This window comes from Anas acuta, chromosome Z, assembly GCF_963932015.1.
Source record: "Anas acuta chromosome Z, bAnaAcu1.1, whole genome shotgun sequence".
NCBI classification, from domain to species: domain Eukaryota; kingdom Metazoa; phylum Chordata; class Aves; order Anseriformes; family Anatidae; genus Anas; species Anas acuta.
Window position 1 is genome coordinate 20,889,316 of NC_089017.1, and position 21,266 is coordinate 20,910,581.

Genomic DNA, 21,266 nt, shown 5'->3' on the forward strand with positions numbered 1-21,266 from the left:
CTTTTGGAGGAGGAATGGTGGGGTAGAAATCAGCTAGCTAAACAGAGGCCTTCAGCTTTCAAAAAGAGCTACAAAACAGCTGAACTAGTAGAGGTAGGACCCTCCATCTCTTCATGGGATGGAGGATGGCAGTCATGTGTAATCCTATCTGCCGCCTGTGGGTACCTGCACACGGACCAGCCACTGTTCCCCACAGCCCTTCAGGCAGCCATCTGAGCATCCCCTGTGCCCAGCCTCACAGCACGTGGGACAGTCCCCCCCAGGCACCCTAGGGCTGCTCCTGGCCAAGGGGGCACTCACCCAGCTGCCCACAGGTATCAAAACGGGAGAATAAGCACAGCATTTGTTTCCATGCAGCCCTTTCTTAAAGGATTTTCATCCAGAAAAAAAGACTCACAGGTGCCCAGAAACAGCAGAGGGGGAAGATGACAAGTGAAGACCAGCAAGAAGGAAGATAAGTATGAAAGGTGACCCAAGAAACCAGCTGGTGGAAGAGGAGCAGCATAGCCACGCAGGGATACCGGAACGTGCAAGGACAGTCTAGAAACAGGGCAGAGGCAGAGAAACTAGGACAGACGTTAGGAGGAAGAGTCAGCAAGAGACATGAGAGGTAGCAACCTAAAGGAAGCAAATATTTTATTTTTTTTACTTTAAAACATACTCTATTTAGGCCCTCCCTGAGACTCTAACAGTAATAAGGTACAGCTAAAATACTGCTAGCATTCCCCTTTGACTTCCCAAAATACTGAGTATTTCCACTCACAGCACTTGTCATCCACAGCAGCCTCAGCACGTAACTGACACCATCACTGTTTTCAGCATTACCTTCTCTTCAGATTTTTCCTGAGCCAGCCTTCCCAGTAGACTTACTGTAAATGATTGTTTATATGCAGGCAGATGAAAGGAAATATTGAGTCAGTGCCTTGATCCAGATTCCTTGCTAAAATCTAACTGCTTACCTTAGGCAGACCAATGGACTCCATTGCTCTTAACCATTGCACGGTATTATCTGTGTGCCGAAAATGAAGTCCTGATCTCTATTGGAAACACAGAAGGAAAAAATGATGGAAAGAATGCAAATCAAGTTCTTTGATTACTGAATGTTTTGCCGATTCCCAATTTTATGTCCTGAAGATGAGTTTGAGGAGTTTCCCCTCATTGTAGTTGGAGACCCAAGTACCACAGCTGCAATCCTGGTAATGAAATAGCCTAAAGCGTTAACAGGCTCATGCTGTCCAACCCGTGTTTTTATGCAAGGTGAACCAAATTTGTATACATCTAGGTGTGTGGTGGCTTAAATGGCCATAATGGTTTAAATGAAGACCTTTAGCAGGCTTCAGAAGCAAAAGCTGGCTGTTACATACCATGAACCACTACCTCCAGTATAAAGAAGCAGAGATGCCATCAGCACTACTATTAAGGAGAACAGATAAGGAACTCTCACTTGCTGTTCAGGTCTGCAGGAACACCTGCCCCTTTCTACAGAGTACACAAGAAGCAGTTATGAGAACAAAGTGGGAAAATTATATATATATATATATATATATATATATATATGTATGTATGCATTTTTTAAAGAGGGAGGGTAAAGGCACAAAAGACTGAACTCCAGTTTCATGAATTTTCAAGGGAAGTATTTAAAATTAGCCATGATTCTTAACCATAATTCTATTAACCACATGAGAACAGAGCACCTGAATTTCTATACTCAGACAACAAACAGTGGTTACATCTCCAAAACTTACACATTTCTGCCCCCTCTATGAACTGATATAACATTCTGTAGTGCGGCTGATGCACATGTGTATGTTTCTATGTTATTGGATATCTTGGAGTTAATGAACAGCTTGCACACATGCTATCTAGGCTTAATTACTGTCAGCTTGAATTTTTTTTTTTTTTTTTGCTTTGGTTGTAAATTTGGCAGAAAAAATAAACACAGATCTAATGAAGTGAATGTCCTTTCAAGACGAGAAAAATCAGGAATAGTCATCATGTTTAATTATTGAATTGTTTTTGGCTCCAGTTCTTAGTTAGGAATAATTGCTTAAACGATAACCTTTATGCTCTCCCTGGAGCCAGAAGTGTAATTTGTTTGGCTTTATAAGCTTTAAGTGGCACTAACACAGTTTTTCTCAATATAAAACATTTCTAAATTATCATACTGGCTTCCTAGTGCTTTGCATCTTCCATCTCATCTTGACACACTTAAAAAGCAGTACAGAAAGTGAACCTACCATGCTTGCATATCTTGAAGGGCTGGAAGATAGATTTTTTTTTTTGTCTTGTTATACAGCGAATAGAGTTCTTACCTTGTAACGTGCCTGCTCCACATCATAGATTTTTTTGTCTGACACCACATTAGGGGCAAAGAATTTTGCAAGCTTGGCAAGGTAAACACCATTCCTTAAGCCTTCTTCCAGCTCAGTAGTAGGGGGTAGCTCTTCTTCCAAGCAGACCTCCATCCACCTGCAAATACATCATTTGAGAAACATCACTACCTGCAAAATTAGTAGATTTAAACTGACTTTTTTCCCCACAACCACTGTGCATTTAATGTCACTGCTACAATGCTCATAATCTATAAAGGAAAAGGGCACAAACAGGTTGAGAATATTAACATTCGCTAATAAAGCGGATCAAAATGACTACAGTCATATCTGCACTGCATGTTAGTTACTCATCAACAACCAAAAACATGTTTTGAAGTACTTACCCCCTAAGGGCTGTCTCAGATCTTCTGAGCAGCCCTAGGCTTTCAAGTAGGCAGTGATTCATTTTGAAGCCAGAGGAAAACATGGGATGCTGTGTATCACTGATATTTGTATTTTAATAAGTCTGTGCTGAATGCCAGGGGCATTGAGACCAGTAGCATGTGGCATGAATTGAGTTCACACAGCTGAGGTGCACTGCAAACTGAACTTGCAGCAGCAATGCCCACAGCAATTCATCTTCTATCTGCAGCAGGTAGCAGCTCTCCACCTTCACCTACGAACTGTGGTGCCATGGCTGATAGGAGACAAGCTTTTTTGTTGAAACAGCCCAAAGAACCTTGCACCTTTGAGGTCTTTCTGGCAAGGACTTGGCTGAAACATTCCCACTGCACATCGTTGGAAAGGGCTTCTTGTCCAACAACAACTAAATCCTTCAGGATGATAAACTAGTTTCCACTTTTGAGATTTAGAAGTTATACTAGATAGAAAACTAATTAAATACATAATCAGTCCAGAAAGCCATTAAAAGACAAAACCATCTATCTAGTACGTTTATACTGAGTAGCCAAGAAACACTGCTACCAAACTACTCCTGATTACTATCTTTTTCACTGCACCAGAAGCTCGTTACTTTGGTGGTCTAAGTGTTTTGGCCCTGCAATCTTATTCTTATTTCTAGCAGCTAAATAACATTATGATAGTTATAAATCTGTTTTGTACTTTCCCAATATATACTTTATTTTATTGCTTAGGCAATCTCTGCTTTTGATAAAAAGATATTAGTATCATTTCATTTGTGAAAGAACAAAACTGAAGACATTAGTTCACCTTACTGTAACTAAAGCAGGTTTGCTGTATGCTGTGTGAGACAACATTACAAATCTAGCATCACCTCCACAGGGGTGAGTTCAGAAACCAGAAAGCTGGAATCCAGGTTGAAAATAAGCCAAATTTTCCTCACTACAGAGAAGAAAAAAGCCTACTACATCATTTTGTTTCATGTTAAGACTCAAGACAAATGACCTATTCCATTACACTTTTGGATTTGTTACAAGACATATGAAAGTTGTTTCAGTGAAGCACAGACTACCCAAATAGCTCTTCAGGAAACCACCAGTCATAAATCTTGGACTATATCACGGAAAGCTGCACGGAGCAAGTGTCACTAGGGGAACTATAGTTTGCAGTATAAAAGCTGCTCTGGTAAGAAATAGTGTCAGATGAGCATACAAAGCAGAACGGAGCAGAGACACATGTGCTATGGGTCCATGCTGAAGATTGGAAAAGTTATCTTTATTAATGACATTTTATAGAATAAATAAATACAGTAAGGCAAAGTGTTGTAATATTTGTCTTCAAAACAGGGCAAGGAAGAAAAAGCAAAGAATATGTACTCTGGTTTGTAGCAAATGTGGGTTTTGTCTGAGTCAGTTGTCTTTTTTTCTCCTGCAGGTTTTACTTCCTAAAACATGTCTTCTGGTAGAGTGATCCAGGCAGCAGGAAGAGCATGCTGAGTAATGAAAGGGAGGTAAGTCACCATGAGCTGAAGCTGATCCTGTTACACAATGAACCACCTCCAGTGAGACAAAAACAAGCTGTATAACCCTACAGCAGAGTTCAGCACATTGACATTTTGAAGTGTAAAGAATCCAATGCAATGTTCTTGTCAAGACATAACCCACCACTGTTGTTGAATTAGAGGAAAGGATGCATTTGGGTGGTTTTGGTCTGGGCTATGAAGCATCCTTATGAAATCGAGTTATTCCCCAAACTCTAAACAAGGTGCTAATCTGAGGTGAAAGCTGCTTCTCCACTTTAAAACCTTCCGTTATTCAACAAAAATGGATTTGAATTTGTTTCCTGCATGGTGACAAGCTCAAAAATTAACCTGGAACCACCCTGTTCTGGACAGTGATACTGCTCTCCGTGATTCAGTGGGTGAATGCAACACAGAAGAACAGGAAACTGTATGAGGAAGCAAAGAAAACAGCAAAAAAAGGTAAGAAAAGTACAGTTGTCAATCCACCAACTACAGATAAGTACATGAGCAATCTTTTCAGAAGGAGAACATTAAACTCAGTGAAATAAAGAAAAAGTAGAGAGAGATAAATAGAGCAGAGCTGAAAAATGTATATGAAGAATTTATTTCTACTTAAAGATTTTTTAGCTGTAAGTGATATTCATTCCAGAAAAATGCTCTCACAGGTCATCAATAGGGCAACTAACCTACAGCTTTTGTGAATTAATTGCCACAGCAGAGAATACAGCTATGGCTGTGTTACATGTAAGACAAGTTTTATCAATATTTGGAAGCTGCAGAACATACCTACTACAAGAACTACTCTGAAGTCATGCAAATATACAACCAACCTGTTAAGCCTTTGTTATGCTACTCAGAGATGCTCAACTGTTACTCTCCTGTTATCTGTTATGTATTGACACATCTGCAGCACATTTGCACGCCCCATTTCTTGCATTTGCAATAGTTTTGTTCCTTTTGCTCCAGTTTACTTAAAAAGGAGTTGTGGTTCTCAACAGAACAAAGCATTAATTGTAAGGTTGTGAGGTTCTGCTTTTTAAGATGCAGTTTGGCAAGTTTATGAAAGTTATGATACGGTGTGGTACTGACAGAAAGAGTAGACTGGAATAGAAAAACAAATTCTTTCTACTTCTGTTTTTAAGTCACACAGATTATCTACCTGACAGTAAGGATTTATAGGTATCTCTGGGGCATTTATTTTTTCTTTGGACTGAAAAAAACCACCACCATTGCCTTTGGCTCACCCACTGTTTTCCTGAACATGTAGTACTGCAGCATCAGCATTAGACTTAAGTCTGTCACAGGAGCTGTTCCCCACGAACAAATAAGAAATAAAAAGGCTATATAAGAAGGATCTATAATCAACATTATACAAGGTGCTTTTCTTCTATATGAAGTTTGAAGTATGAAGTTTGTGGCATAATACTAGTATAACTATCAAATGCATACATGCATTTCTACCATTCTTTTTTTTCTACAATGCACTCCCCATAGCTAGTACTCTGTTTTAAACAACTTTAACATATTGTCAGATATATGCCACGAAAAAATGGTTGACTTGATCACTAATTATAGCTAAACCCAAACACCAATCCATGGTGGAGAAACAAAAGAAAATGTCAGGATGCAGGCTGGAATGTAGACCTGAAGTCCTGGGGTAGCATCCCCAAAAATTAGTTATCATTTAAACTTTCCTGCAGAGCTACTAATGCCAGTTTTAACCTTACCATTTTGATTCCAATATATAAACAGGTGTTTTCCTGAGAAAAGATACTTTGGATCGTAAATCAGTATACATAAATACACCGGTAAGCAAAACTAATCAGCTTTTATTTTCATTTTACTCCAGTAGTTGTCAGCAGAGAATATTAGCCTTAAGAAATGTAAATAAGTGGGAAAAAAAAAAGTTAACCAAGGGAAATAAGCCTCCAAAACAGTAATTCTAATTTATAGCATTGTAGGTACTGACAGTAGTGAGTACTGAGGTCCAGTAGGTACAGTTTTCATTTGCTCTGCTCCATTCTGTTTTTACTTTTGGCAATCTGAGGCAGAGAAGTTCAGCAGTGAATTTCTGGCAAAATAACAATGGTTACTTCTGTGCCAGACCTATGAGCAGTAAACAGCACACTGCTCACCCAGAGACTCCAGTCTCCAGATTCAAGCATGCAAAACAGCAGCAGTATAATGAGATCAGACTTGCAGCTTAAAAGAAAAAAAAATATGAATCTCATTCAAGACAAGAGTCAAGGGAACTCAAAGCACCAGTGCTGTACTGTGAACACCACCAGTTATGAAGTTGCCACTGACAGGCTGTGTGGTCAGCAAAACACACTGCTGGCTGAGGGACTGGAAATGCTTAAGCTAATGTTCAGCAGAGAAAACAGAATACATTGTACAACCTGCCAGAAGTCCATCACATTTGGCACTTGTTGGATATAGCAGCAGAATTTTTACTTGCATTGCCCAGACCTCTTGGAATTGTGCTGCAAGATGTGGATCCAAGGATACCAGGTCTGTACCTCCCGGGGTGCAAGAGACAAGGCTCCAGAGAGAACCTCAAAACACTGGATGCTACTATAAAAGAAGTCATAGTGAATACAAGGTAACGACAAGTTACCACACATTAACTACCTCCCTGGCTCACAACCACAGCCTTTCAATCTGTTTTTGCACATGCATATTGAGGGGAACTGAAGTTCTCACCTAGATGTTACTCAGACATCTGATTCCCAACAAAGACTGAAAAAACTGTGTTAGGAGAAGAGAACAAAAAGTAACAACCAATCCCAAAGCAAAAAGTTCTAATTTTAAGAAGACCCTACCACTTCAGACACTTATTTAAAATAAGGATTTTTTTTTTTTTGGAAGATATTTAGAAATGAAGAGTAGTTTGAACCATTAAAACTAGAACATTTCACGTTCTACATTTTTATGCCTCCAGTTTCAAAATCTAAAGATTTATTAAGAAATCTAAGCTCTTTACTCTGTTTGCTTTTGCTCTTTAATGCAAAAAAGGATTTATTTTTCCTTCTAGCAGTCATGTAGGTACTGTTTAAAAAGGAGGCTGAGAGCAGCAGAGGAGCTAGGTGTATTTCTTGGCTATGCAGGGTAGTGGTGGCACTGGTTTGTTTATAAGGAAAGAATGTATGTTAACTTTGGAATTTGTTCTCATTAGGCAGCAAGCTTCAGTGTGATACATCTCCTAAACTAGAAGTCTCAGGCAAAAATTGTTTCACAAATAGCCACATACTGTTTCCAGAACAAAAACATACAAAACTCCCAGCAATTCCATGAAAATCAATACAGATAATTTGAATACCAAAACAACAAGAAGTATAGGTTTTTATCAAATAACTGCACAAGCTTGTAGGCTCCACATAAAGCCTGTGCAAAGGAGTGAGAACAGACAGCTGAGAGAAGCTTTTTCAGCAACAGCCTGTGTTGACTTACTGCTGTAGCAAGACACCCTTGAAACATGGTCTGCTACATCTGCTATAGATTCATAATGCAGCAACAATCTCCACTGAGTCTCAAGTTTTATCTGAAAAATATACTGAAAATATACTTGGTGACAAAGATGACAACATTTGTGGTGGTGGTTTACTGGAGCAGTGCAGAGAAGAAAACCGTGATGCAGTTCAGTAGTCACCACACTTCTTTTATAATACATACAAGAAATAACATGAAGAAAGCATCACAGAGGATGCTGTAACTCACACAAGATCTCAGAACTTTACTACAAGTAAAATGAGCATCAAATCCTTTAACAAGATATTTTTAGTTTCAAGTAGTGCACTTTTTTTTTTAACCCTTCTACAACTCTGTACAAATTCAAAGTTGTGCACCTGCCCTTCTAGCTACTGTCTTGATTTAGCAGCATCTCAGTTTATTTAAATGACTAAGTCACTCACAATTTTACCAGAGAGGATACTGACTTTCCATAAGAGCTACACTGAAAGCTATGACAAAGTTATTAATTTGTCATGCATAAGTATTAAAATAGTATGGATCTCACAGTGCATTTCTGTGCTTTGTTGATTTTGTTGCTGTTGAGTTTTGCAGACCTACAAGAGGGTTGTTGCAATATTCATTTCCCTGATCAAGGCCCTTCTGATGCAGGTCATTCAATTCAGGTGAGTAGAAACAAGAAGCAATAGCAACCTGCCCGCCTTGTTCAGCACACTAAAGTAGCCATAAATAATTTCAGCAACATTTCTCCACACAAGATTTCTGCTGCTATGGAAACATCACCATATTTACAAAATAATCTTGAAGGTGTTATAAAATTATGTTTCACAAGATGGCAGTGCAGATACTATTTGTTATTTTAATCTAGTTTACTCCACAGGTCCCCTATGTGGGTTAATCGGTGATTAAAGTCCACAAGGCAACCTGCTGCTCAGGAAACCTGCACTAAAGCCTATGGAGCATCAGCATGGTCTCACAGGTGGCACAAGCTACTGGGCACCTGGCAGCAGCCAAGTCCTGTTTACTCAGCACTTCTAAGGTATTAAAAATGCTAGTGATTCTCCAGCAAGCAGTCTACATCCCAACAAGCAACAGCAGCGCACATGCCTGCATTTCATGACAGCCCCCGACATTCGCAACCTGAACAGGCTTTGTTTTGCTGCATCTTCTGTTTGCACTGACTTAAGATTTAGCACCACGTATCAGCCACAAACTCAACAACTGCTCTGTGAGATAACAGGCTGAGCAGAGCCAACACTAACAAAGCCCAGTCTGATCACACGGACACCTTGTCTTACTGTCCAGCTCCTGGCCTGGCTCCAGGCTGCCAGGTGCTTGGAGCAGTCATGGAAGAGATTGGGGAAAAAGTGGACAACAGCCACCTGAGGTATTTCTCCATAAGTAACATCAACTCTTTCTTCACAGGAAAAACAAAACTGAACAGGTTGCCTTACCAAATGAGGTGGAAATCTTCAGCTGATGTTCAAATGTCTCAGGGAAAAAAATACCTGGGTGAAGGTGTGGGGCAAAATATCCCAATTTACAATTAGAACTGTTTTTTAACTTATAAGAGAAGAGGAAAATGATGAAACAGATTGGTCTTCTAGGGACTCTGTAACAGGCATACAAGTTAACATAACTGCATAACATCTGGCTTCAGAGTCTAGCCCTGCTCTTTTAAAAGTGATCTCTGTAACAGGCAGCAGAGACTACAGCAGCAGAAACAAGTCTTTCTTGTGTTCAGCACTGTTTGCTCAGTGGCCCCTAGAAAGCATTATTTCAGGCAAATGACAGACTCAAGCCATTTTAATGAAATTTCAGGTAGCACAGACGTAAGCTCCAAAGTAAGTCCCACATGAAAACACAAAGGGTCTCCACCTAACCCTACAAATCAAGTGGTGCTTTTTATCTGAAATGGAGGGAGACCAAAGACCAAATTTAACATGTGAATTTATCTAAACTTAATGTTTTACCCATCTGTATAGACTCTGATTTGACAAACAGAAGCTGACACAGCAATAAAAACATTTTTACAGTGTAGTGTTTGCTGGTGTGGAAGTATTGAAAAAAGTCACTCCTCTAAAACATGGTGTTTGCTTAAAGAAAAACACTGGTCACAGACCCCAAGATCATAGTTTAGACTTGCTTACTGTACTATCTTGTTATATGCTACTAGAAGGTTCTGATGGTTTTGGTGTTTTGTCTGTTCCCCTTCCCTCCCCCCCCCCCCATCTCAACCATTGACTATGGGTGCAGTATGGTAGTATAATTTAATGCACCAACTCAAAAAGACGACAAAAAACAGCACGTTATTTCTTTTTTATCAACTTAAAAGGTTTCTACTCTGGCATAACCTGGCAGTCACTCAAGCAACCCTTTTGAGGGGATAAGTAGTATAATCTTGATTTGCAGCTGAAGATATGTTCTGTTGGCAAGCCATGAATATGTTACAGTGAAGTAACCAATAATGGATCCTTCATATAACCCTTACATGTACATCATTTAAGAGCCCTTGTAATCTTAAATCACAGCTACATTAAGTCTTTACCCAACATCTGTGCCCTGCCACAGCAGTAATTAGTATCTGAATGCATAGAAAAACAGGAGTATTCTCTATAAAGCATCCTGCACAAGATTGACTTTGATGAAGCTACTAGTCAGGCTAAATTAAACCTACCCATCAGGGCTCTAGTATCTTGTTCCCATTCTATAGAGCTCCTGTGCATCAGCAGATGTAATCCTTAACCATAAATGGGATGGCAGCTACAGGAACACCAAAATGGCAGCCATTTTTGCATTGAGATCTAATATGCCTTCCATGCAGATATTAGCCCTCAGCTATCCAGAAGGATGTGCTATGACCTTTATTTCCAGGTAAGCAGCCAGACATAACATTGCAACCATATTCATGATCAACACACTTCTAGGATAGAAAAGTAAACCAGGGAAGTAGCTACACTATAGGTTCAGCATGACAAGCACATATGTTGTACATGTGTTTAAAGACAAGACAGTAATTCAAGACTAGGAACACAAATGCACAGCTCTACCTTCAGATCTACATGTTTACTCGATGACTGATGCAGCTGGGTCAGCAGAACCCCTCCCAGTGTTGCAAATTAAAGAGTGTGCATGGAGCCACGCAGCAGACCTAAGGCACAGCAAGAACTCAGACATGGCAAGGTCCAGGGCACTGTTCTGACCACTTGACAAGTTCAAGTCCACTGGATCTAATTTTGATAGCTGTATTTGTACTGTCTAGCATCTGACAAATCCTACTTCTGTTGCTAGTTGCTTTCCCAAGTATACAGGCACAAAGACCATAAAAAGGACCCAAGAAGTTCAGCTACTAGACATGCAGCTATGACTTCTGAAGAAAGGTGCAGGACAGCAGCCAAGTAAGAATTAAGAGACATGGATGAGAGGACAAGATGTTAAAGTGAAAAGACTGAAAGAGCCAGCTTGTGAAAAGCTAAACTATTGTTAAGAGTACTTAGTGTTATGTAAACACTGCAAAACAGCAATAACAAGAGTTTGCAAAGTTTAAACTTTGTCTCATTTCAAAGAGAAACACAAGACAGGAACAAAGTTGAAACCAACACATTTAGGTAAGCAACTCCACAAACAGCAATTAATTACTACCTACAATTAATTTCTTCTATTTTCTTTTTCCTATGCTTGTGTAACCAATGCTCTTCTCCATCACTCCCACTTCCTTTGATTAGAAAGACAGTCCTCATCTACCTACTTTATGGTATGTCTGTAAAATTTTGTGAAGTATATACATACAAGTCAGACCTGCAGTAAATGAGAAAAATGTAGGCAGCAACATTTAATGTATATATAACATTTAATAATGTATAAAGAAGTGAGAAAAACAAGATATTCATGGTCTTCTTTATACTGATATACTGACTGTATTCAGTCACTTCTTTTCAGCTGCTGAAAGACAATCACCAAAAAAATTTGCAAGTGATCTTCAGCCTGACATTTATTATCAGATTATAAACCTAGAATTGTAGTACAAAACTTTGGATATTTCAGGACCATCCCATTATTCCAGTTTAAAAATTGGATAGTGTTTTCTACAGAGGTCTGAGGCAGCTACTTAATACTGATTTAGACTAAGAGTGAGATATGGAATTCCTATACAATATGCAAGTATAAGCTCTTGGTGAAGAACTGGCTACAATTTTGCCAGTGCAAATCAAGTCACTGAGGACATAACTAAAAAGCATAAAACACTTGCAGGCATTTCAAACATGTCTTTCCAAACAGTATTTGCCATCAAGAACAAAGAAGTATTTAACAATATGCACGTGAAAACTGAAAAATTAAGTGTTAGAACAAGCTAGTTTAGTTGCAAAAACTTAGTCTTCTCATGAAACAACTAATATTAGTGGACAGATACCAATAAAGGAGTCCGAAAGCAAACTGCAATTTAACTGCTAGGCTAGACAAAAAGAAAGAGGTAGTGTTCAGCATTGTAAAAGTTTAACAGCACAATTAATAGCATCTCACACAGTCAATATAAAGCGCACTGTTTGGTGACAACACTTCTGTTTAAGGGCTTTGAGATCACTGTTTCTAACATTTGCATGCACAAGACTATCTTGTCTCCAAGAAGAGAGAATACAAAATCCCTATCACTTTTTTTTTTATCACTAGGTGATAAAAATCTACCATCGAAGTCCAGCATTGAAGTTACTTAAGACAGCAGGAGAGGTTCCAGAAACACTTAATCAACCATGAGCCTACCAGTCACCAGACAAGATATTACGCACTGGAAAAAATGAGCAGTTCTGACACCACTTGATTCAAAAACAGGTTAATGGGGTATCAAGTCTGGCTTAAAGCAATGAGCACCAACCAAAAACCCTACTGCCACATGATTTAACATAACAGTGCAGAAGAAACTTCCTCTACCCTGCCAGAAAGTGATTTTCAATAATTTGAATGGGCAAACCAGTGATCAGCATCCCCAGCTACCCTGTAACACTGCTCCCACTGTGGCCGTTTGCTCAGAACAACCCACGAGTGCTTCTGGACATTGTGTCATCATTTCAACAAACAGCAGAAAAGTAAAAAAGACAAGTAACTCCTCATCAGTGAGGTCCCAGGTCAACAATGTTACAGATAGTAGCTCCTCAATCCCTATGAGAATGCTATATGCACTGGTCATCCAACTGAAACATGAGTTTTGGTATCAATAGGACTGCCTGGCAGAGCAGATGCTATATTCACAGAAAAGTTTATTTAAAAAAAAGCCTTTGTTTCCTTGCTCATACATGAAGAGGAAATAAAAATGAAAGAAACGTAAAATCAGAATAAAAACTTGGAAATATTCTCTAAACCTTGTCAACTACTTACAGGACATAGCCATGGAGCATATTCCATACGTACTATACTACATATATTACTACAAGCAGATTTCCAGAGACTTTTCAGTTTGCTTGAGCCCTCTGTGTACCTTTAGGTGCATAAACCGTGGAGAACAATTTGCTCAGCAGTTTGTAAAGAAATCATTTCTTTAGAAAGCAAGAACTGCAGCAAAGTTAAATGGAAACAAAGCTGGTACAAGCTGTTTCAACTAGTACAGCATATCATGTTTGGAAATACTCCTGTACCACCTCGCTCAGAGTCTCCAAGTACTTTTAAGTATAGGAATTCACCTAAAAACATCCATGTTAGAAAATGGAAGTAATGACATTTTTATTTTGAAATTGAAGTGCAATGCAGGACTAATGTCCTGGCATCATTATCAGTCCCCTTCATTGGGAACTCATTTTTAAGCTAGTAAGCCTCACTTTGTTATTTCTACAGAACAGTTACTCCACCTTAAAAAGGCATAAACAGCTAACACAATTTCACATTATCACATTAAAAAATTTAACATTACTCTTATTCTGAGACTCCTTCAAAGATACGACATTTATGTTCAAAAAAGAAATTTAAAAGGACAAGAGAAAAACATTTAAATACTGTGCTGGAATAATGCTTGTTAACTCAGGGTTTCTGATCCTCAACCAGCAAACAATCTAACACAGGTGGAAAAAACATGAACTTGAAACAAAAATATTTTAAGTCAATTTGCTTCACTGCCAAGCCTATTCATGACCTAGATACTTTGATCAAGTTAATCAGCAAACCATCACAGCTTGTTAACTCTCAGCTCTACACAGAGACTTAAGTGCCTTATGTTGCTATTTTGATGTAAGAGTTTCCTCCTCATCTCTTATCCCAAGAGAGCACATCATTTGTAACAGTGTTGTCACAGAGGCTGGGAAGCTGCTGCTGCAGTTACAACCAGAAGCCACACAACCCTAAAACTGGATTCCCACCTCCCCTTGTCAATTGTAGTGCATGTTTTTGTATTTATTTATTTATTTTTTTAGGAGATTGTGTATTTTGAGCTACTTGTTGTTGCAGCCTGCAGAGCCCAATCACCATGTGTAGTGCAAGTACTCCTGTAAAAGAGGTCAAAAGAAATGCTACTATTTTTCATGAAAGCCTTTCCTGGAGCATGCTGAAAGTTTAGCTGGCAACATGAAAGATCGATACAAATAATGCATTGACTGGCCTATAGGGTAGAAGGCTATATGGCAGTGGGGCATATAAAGACACTGCTCATCCACAAGCACTGGGGAAACAAACACTGCATGCAAGAGGAAGAGTAGCACAACTGTCACCATGCCACACAGTTCCTGTCAAGAGAAAGGGACAGGAAGAGCCAACCGCAGGAGCTAGTAGATAAGGGGAACAGCAGGACAGATGTCAGGATAGTAAGATATATAACAAGGAAGAAAAAGTATAGTGGCTTCTCTTGCCACAGGTCTGAAGTGGAGTGTGGAGAGCTGTCCCTTAGCCTGGGCAACAAACACAAAGCAGTGCCCTGACAAAAGAAAGGTTATATAACTGTAAGAAAAATGCACTAGATCCATAAAATCAGATCAACTTGACAAGCATGCACTGGAAGAGCTTGAGCATCTCCCTGGAAGTGTCCAAGTCCAGGCTGGACGGGGCCTTACCCAACCTGATCTAGTGGGTGGCTGTCTATGGCAGGCAGGTAGGAGTTAGATGATCTTTAAAGGTCCCTTCCAACCCAAGCCATTCTATGATGACTGGGGGGGAATTTGCCTGTGTTCATTGTAGAATTTACTAATACATTAAATCTAAAATTGGTTAAGAAAATCCTATGAAAAAGGAGGAAGAGACAAAAAAAGAGCCTTGGAGTACACGCACAATTACACTAATAGACACAACTTCTAACTAAGGAACAATTCTGACAGAATGCCTGCATCCGTAGATATTTACCTTCATCTAAGATTTAAAAAGTATGTCTCACAGAACTTTTGCACACTTCCTTTGATACCCAGCCAAGTCCTTTAAGCAGCATATTTCACTTCAACTTTCCATATGAAGATGCAACATAATCAAGGCAACATCTTCACACTCTTTTTGTTCTCCTCAGTAAAGCCAAAACACATATTCAAAGAAACTTAGCAGCCCAGTTGCTCCTAATTTCAAACACGAGTTCTACACTCAGGCTATTTCAGGAATGAAGCTGTTTTTGCAACAAAACAAAGTGAACATAGTAAAAGTTGCATCTCTGCACAGTAAAAGTAGTCATTTTGCCATTCTTGCTCTCTTAAGTTCTTAAGGAAACCAAATTTTTGCAACAGAATCCAAGCTTATGATTAAGCTTTCCACTACTTTCAATGTTTGGTACCAGAGGACTGCAGGTTTGTCCTAAAGCATCAAACATCGGTCCCTTGAATTTCAGAGCATGTATTCAGAATATACCTGCAGGTATTCTACGTTGCAGCCCCAGCCCAACAACACACAGGCATAGAATAAAACCCACCAACGCTATGAAGTAACAAACTAAAAAGCTGCATTTGAAGGAAAACAAAACAAAAAAAAAAAACAAAACACATTTCAGCTGTTACAGAAGCGTCAGAACCAGCCTGTGAAGGGAACTGATAACTGTTTATAGATAAGAAACTAAAAGCAGTAGTACCCGAATGCTTTAAGGTAGTGAATTTTCAGGTTATCTATTGCAAAGGTATATACAAATGCACACATACGGATATTAGAGGAATGCTAATATCAATGTACAAGACAACTATATGAAGGCATGGTTGTAAAGCAGAGTAAGAGCTTGGGCAAGGAGCACTCAACTGAGCAAACTTCAAATTTTGTCTACTCAGTAGCTCCAATAGATACAGAGTACATAAATTACATATATATAGAGTACATTTGTTCGGCCTATACCACTGCTAGGCACTTCTGTGAGAAGCAGACAGTCTGCAAGCATGTTAAGGTGAGTTTACCATAGGGGAAGTAGAAGTGTATAAAAGCAAGAAAAAACATGCATCCAACCTAAAGTGCTGAACGGGGATGGGAAGTAAGTAGGCTATATTAGATATGATACCTGAGCAGCAGGTTGGGTAAACTCACTTAATAGCTACAGGAAACTGAAGTAATTAACAATAACTGTTTTTCTACTAACACTGTCACAGCTTACATTATTATTCAACAAGTGTAAATGATGTTTCTGTGCAGTAGCAGATAGTAGACCTAATATCAAAAGAAATCCCAGACTAATCCTTTTGTCCATCAATTCATTGCTCCAAGTATTTAGTCCTTAGTTCTCTCAGCTCTACTGAAAAATAGCAGAATGTGTCCAGCATACACACAGCATAATGTCCTGTCCCAACTCAAAGATATCCCCCTTGCTTGGACAAAGAGCTGGAAATTATTCTTTTCTAGATATCTGCACAAAAGTGCTTTGTGTTCAGGATGGCTGGCTAGGGAAAGAGTGAAAGCATTTATCCTTCAGAAATAAGATTTTTTTTTTTTTCCTTTGTAGGTTGATTCTATTGCAAATATGTTAAATGAAAGACAAGCTGTTCTTTTCAATAACACTCTGGTGGCAGATGTAGTCTTAAGATACAAGCAGCTTGTTAGGAAAACCCTGAGTAACTTAATTCTTCATTTATAAATATATATGTTATTCTTGAATTATAGTACACTCCTTTGACAGAGCTTACTTTATATAAACACTGCCTCTGCTCCATTCTGGCCAGCTTTGAAAAAAAAACACTTTCCTGACACTATGACACTGTACTACAAGCACATCATGTCTTGTGTTGAAGTAATTGCATGTTAGCAGAGAAACATCAATGGCATTGAGCAATAAGCAGTCAAGAAAGATCTAGGGAAAAATATAATTTGATTTAGATGGAAATTAAACATTTTTCCAAAAAGTTTTCATCTATTATATTTCTAAACTAATATCAGCAGATATGTATGCTAATATTGTCACTGTTTACTGGCAAATAATCAGCTCCCAATCTCTATGTTGAGTGTTATGAATAATTAGACTTTCTTTATATGCAAGTTTATGTACCATTTCCACAAAGCTCCTAATCAAACAAGCTTCACATGCACTTAAAAAAAAATTAAAATGAAAATGTTTGCTTGCTTACAGAGCAGCAGCACATATTGAAAATAATTGCCATATAGCAATATCCACACATCTGTCTTTACTTTGTTCACCATCATTTTCTAATAAAACTCCACAAAACTGAAATAGTCTTTATATTGACAGTTACCTCCATTCAGAGCCCAGAACTTAGACATTGCTTTTTTTTTTTTTTAATTCTTACATATTGTACTGCTGTGTCATCTAAATAGCAGAAAAGGAATGGTAATGCAGAGGCAATCTGTAGGGAATTGTAGTTCTTTGGCTTAAGGAAGTCTTTTTTTCCAGTTTCTCGGTCCCCGACAAAAAAAACAGTCTATCAAAAAAAAAAAAAGTGTATGACAAGTCTTAATCCTACTTTTTTCCCCAAGTTTTCAGCAATCAACACTGTCTTCATCTTGCACTTTTTAAGAAAGCTCAAGTTCTTTACACAATTTTTGATTCAGTCTCTTGTTGTTCTACCAGAAATCTTACAATAAATCTGTTATTGTAGTAAAATTTATTAAAAGTATGCACTTTTACAAATACATGTATTAGGTTACCTAGCAACCCCTCAGTCATCTTGCTTTGGATCCACAAATCTTCCAACAGTGAAACTCCAGTCTAACAGAGTTAGAATTGTTTCAGCTCTGTACAATGTGTGTGCATTTGCATTGCCACAGTTTTGATAGAAGAGAGTATACAAGTCACAAGAAAGCAACAGCAACAGCTGATCCCACAGAGGTTCCAGTGATTGAGAGTTGGTTTACTTTTCCTTCTATACTGGGAGATCTTCATCAACAACTTTAAGTAGTAACAGTTTTACTGTATATTTTATAATTATAAAATATGGTCTACTGACAATACGCCAAGAAATATTGAAGTAGGGTAGATGTAGGTCAAGGCAGGTCTCGAAACAAGTGATTTTCAATGGAGGAATGCATTACAATCTATTTTAGATCTATAGAAATTTTATCAATTTCTTCAGTGCTTTTCTTGCTTAATGTCCAACACATTTGATTTACTTTTTCACCTATTTAAAGCTTAGCACTGTGGACGTATCTTGAACAATGTGTTCCTGACCTCTGAAGAAGCTACATGAAGATGAACAATATTTGAAGTCCAATGCTCCTTAATTATTGGTTGTGGAAGAGTAATCTTTTATGATGTTTCCCTGTCATGAGCATATAAACAAGAAATCCTTCTCCAGAAGTAGAAGGCAACCAAATCTGACCTGACCTAACTCATTTTAAGTTCCAGATCCTAGATATGATCTGGACTGGGGGCAGTCAAAGAGCAAAGACCTCTTTTCAGAAAGAGGTTTGCATTATGATGAATTTAAGCTCAACACTGTATTTAACAGACTTAACAGGAACATCTGTTTGTGTTCTGGTTACAATAATCAGGAGCAGTAGGAGCAGAAAAGCATGCTGCTCCAAGAGGCAGAGCCAGCACTACATCACACAGGGAAATGAAGTGCACAGGCTGAACATGTAGAGTTTATCTTGCATAGTGCTGTGCTTAATACAGGTGGGTCAGTTTACATGCCAGTTTTTACTTGCTGTTTAGTTTTAATACAAAACACAGTGACGAGATGAAGTAATAAAACACACAGTTCAGTTCATTTATCTTGAGGATACACTGTATATGGTATTTCCAGGCAATCTGAAAGCATGATGGTTAGTAGCAAATGAAATTCCACGTTCATTCCCAAAGCAACAGAATGTGAGCTTATATATCTGCCAGCAACAGAAAAGGAACAGAGTATGCCAAAATAGAATTTCTAGACCATTTATTTTCCCCACCAAGGCTTACCTGTTGGCCTCTCATGCCTTTGCCATTTTACAAGCAACAAGACTTTGTTCCCAGCATTATTCAAAGCTGAATTAACAGCATTTCACCAATCTATACCACAGTGTCAGGGTTGCAGACCTCTTCTGCCAAAAGAGTTACAGCAAATTACTCCCAAGGGCAGCTCTTTACCCAGAGCCCACAAACAGTGACAGGGACATTGACAAATATCACCTTTTTGGAAAAAGTAATGGTAGGGAAGGGGAACTCAAAGCAACGTCCCATTTCCATACATTACTTTAGACACTTGCATCTGAAATTGTGTCATGCCACCCTAGTGAGCCTAAGACTATCATTTCAGGGTTACTTTAATGTATAGATGGCCACTGAAGTTAACATGCTTCCCCCTTCCCCATCCCATTCCCTGCTGCTCATTCTTCCCTGCATTTTCCTCCACTCTTAGGCAACACCCATGCCCGGAGGACCATGGGGTGAGTGGGAGCAGGAATTGCTGAGAACTAATAAAAACACCACCAGATACATACATTAGCGCTTAACCAGATGCATGCCCTGGTCAGATCCACAGCTTGGCTGCACAAACAAGTGCTGCGGCACAACAGAAGCAGAACAGAGTTAGACATCCTACTACTGTCTGAAAACACATTTCAAGGAGCACTGAAGCTTTTAAATATAGAGAGTGCAAAAGGAGTAAAGTTTAATAAATGCATACACATTTATACTGTTTTTAAAACTGAGATATGCATCTGATACACAGCTATTTCCCTTTCATTCTAAATAGCCTTTAGTTTGTATGTGGGGTATTACATTATCCAAATTACATCACTTTTGGCAGCTATGACAGGCCTAGCCAGTGAGTCACTTTCCAGAACTAGGAGAGAGACACACTAAAGAAGAACATGAGATTCAAAGTTTTCTGTGATTCACAGGGACTGTAGAGGCCATGCAAATCCTGCTGCTCAGGACAGAAGTGCAGCTAAAAAAAAATATCTCAGTGCTGACTTCAAAGAAAAGGAATATCCTAGAGAAGCAAACGGACAGATACACAGTTGTACAGGCTAGAAAATAGGAGCTACGTGGCCACATGTTTCCCTTTATTGATTTATATATTTTCGATGCATAACAGAAATGCAAGAAAACATCAAGCTATAAATTATTTTACCTGCATTTGCCAACTGAGAGTTTTCAGAGCTGTAAAGTGCAATTGCACCAACCTTGTGCACAAGTACTACAACAAATCTTCAGCTGCCTCATCCTTGACCAATTCTTCAATTAATCTAAGAAATAGGTGGAAAGAGACCCAAAATCCTATGGAAACAATTTCTCATTACAATTTCTGTTGAGGAACACTACTGATTGTCACAGAAATGTTTCCAGTTCTTCTCTGAATCCAGACAGCTATCCACTCTGCGAAGAATGTTTCCTCCTTAGTCACTAATTGGATCTTGTTTGTAAAGCCAATCTTTGTTTCAAAGTCTGACACAGTTTGAGAGCCAGTGTACTATGGGGGAAGAAGATTAAAATGCCTTTCCACAGCTGTCAAAGACACTAGAAACATTGTCCATACATAAAAGGATGGGATGTATGATCACGTTATTTTCCTTTTCATTTTTGTTGTGTTGTTTTGGTAATATCTAACATAAGCCCTTTTCTAGGTCTGTTAGAAGCAAATAATCTTATGCAATTGCAGGGTCCCGTGTGAAGTACTTATTAACTAGGAAGGCTAACTATACACTGAATAAGTCACTTTAGATGTTATGCAAATGGTGGACTTAACTGCTTACTTTTTGTAAATTTAGGTGAAAGATATTCCAAAGCAAGAATAATCACTGCTTATTTAAGGCTATTGCATATGCCAAGACAAGATGTAGTTTTGCTGCTCTGACATCCCCCCCACTTCAGACTCAACCACCACCACTTCTCCCTTCTCCAACAATAAGGATATCTGAAAATGACAGATTAAGCGACCGAGTTTACTCCATGTATACATCTCCTTTACGAGACAGCAAAACTGAGGCTTTTCAGAAGCTACTATATCCAGGCACTAAAACAACTATGACTATTTTAAATAAACTAGTTTTGACTATTTAAATTCACCTTCTGTATTTTATAAAAGTTTTCTTCACAAGATTAACAAACCAACACAATTACTACTTAAAAATGCAGCTCCCATTTTGCAATATTGCATAGCTCTCTATACTTTCAAGTCATCTGCTAGTTCACCTTTCTGACCTCTAGTCAAAAAGATACCACAGCTAGTTTACATTCT

The 21,266-nt window shown here is 38.6% G+C and overlaps 1 protein-coding gene across 7 annotated transcripts in view; it reads right to left on the minus strand.

Moving 5' to 3' along the window:
* The window catches only part of IQGAP2 (IQ motif containing GTPase activating protein 2), a 128,127-nt gene that overhangs the window by 60,601 nt on the left and 46,260 nt on the right, over positions 1-21,266 (minus strand). For all 7 annotated transcript variants that reach the window (XM_068667604.1, XM_068667601.1, XM_068667599.1 and 4 more), the window contains exons 3-4: positions 2,313-2,469; positions 960-1,037 (exon numbers count right to left, since the gene is read on the minus strand). In XM_068667604.1, coding sequence (XP_068523705.1) covers positions 960-1,037; positions 2,313-2,469 — 235 coding nt within the window. The remainder of the gene's footprint in view (positions 1-959; positions 1,038-2,312; positions 2,470-21,266) is intronic.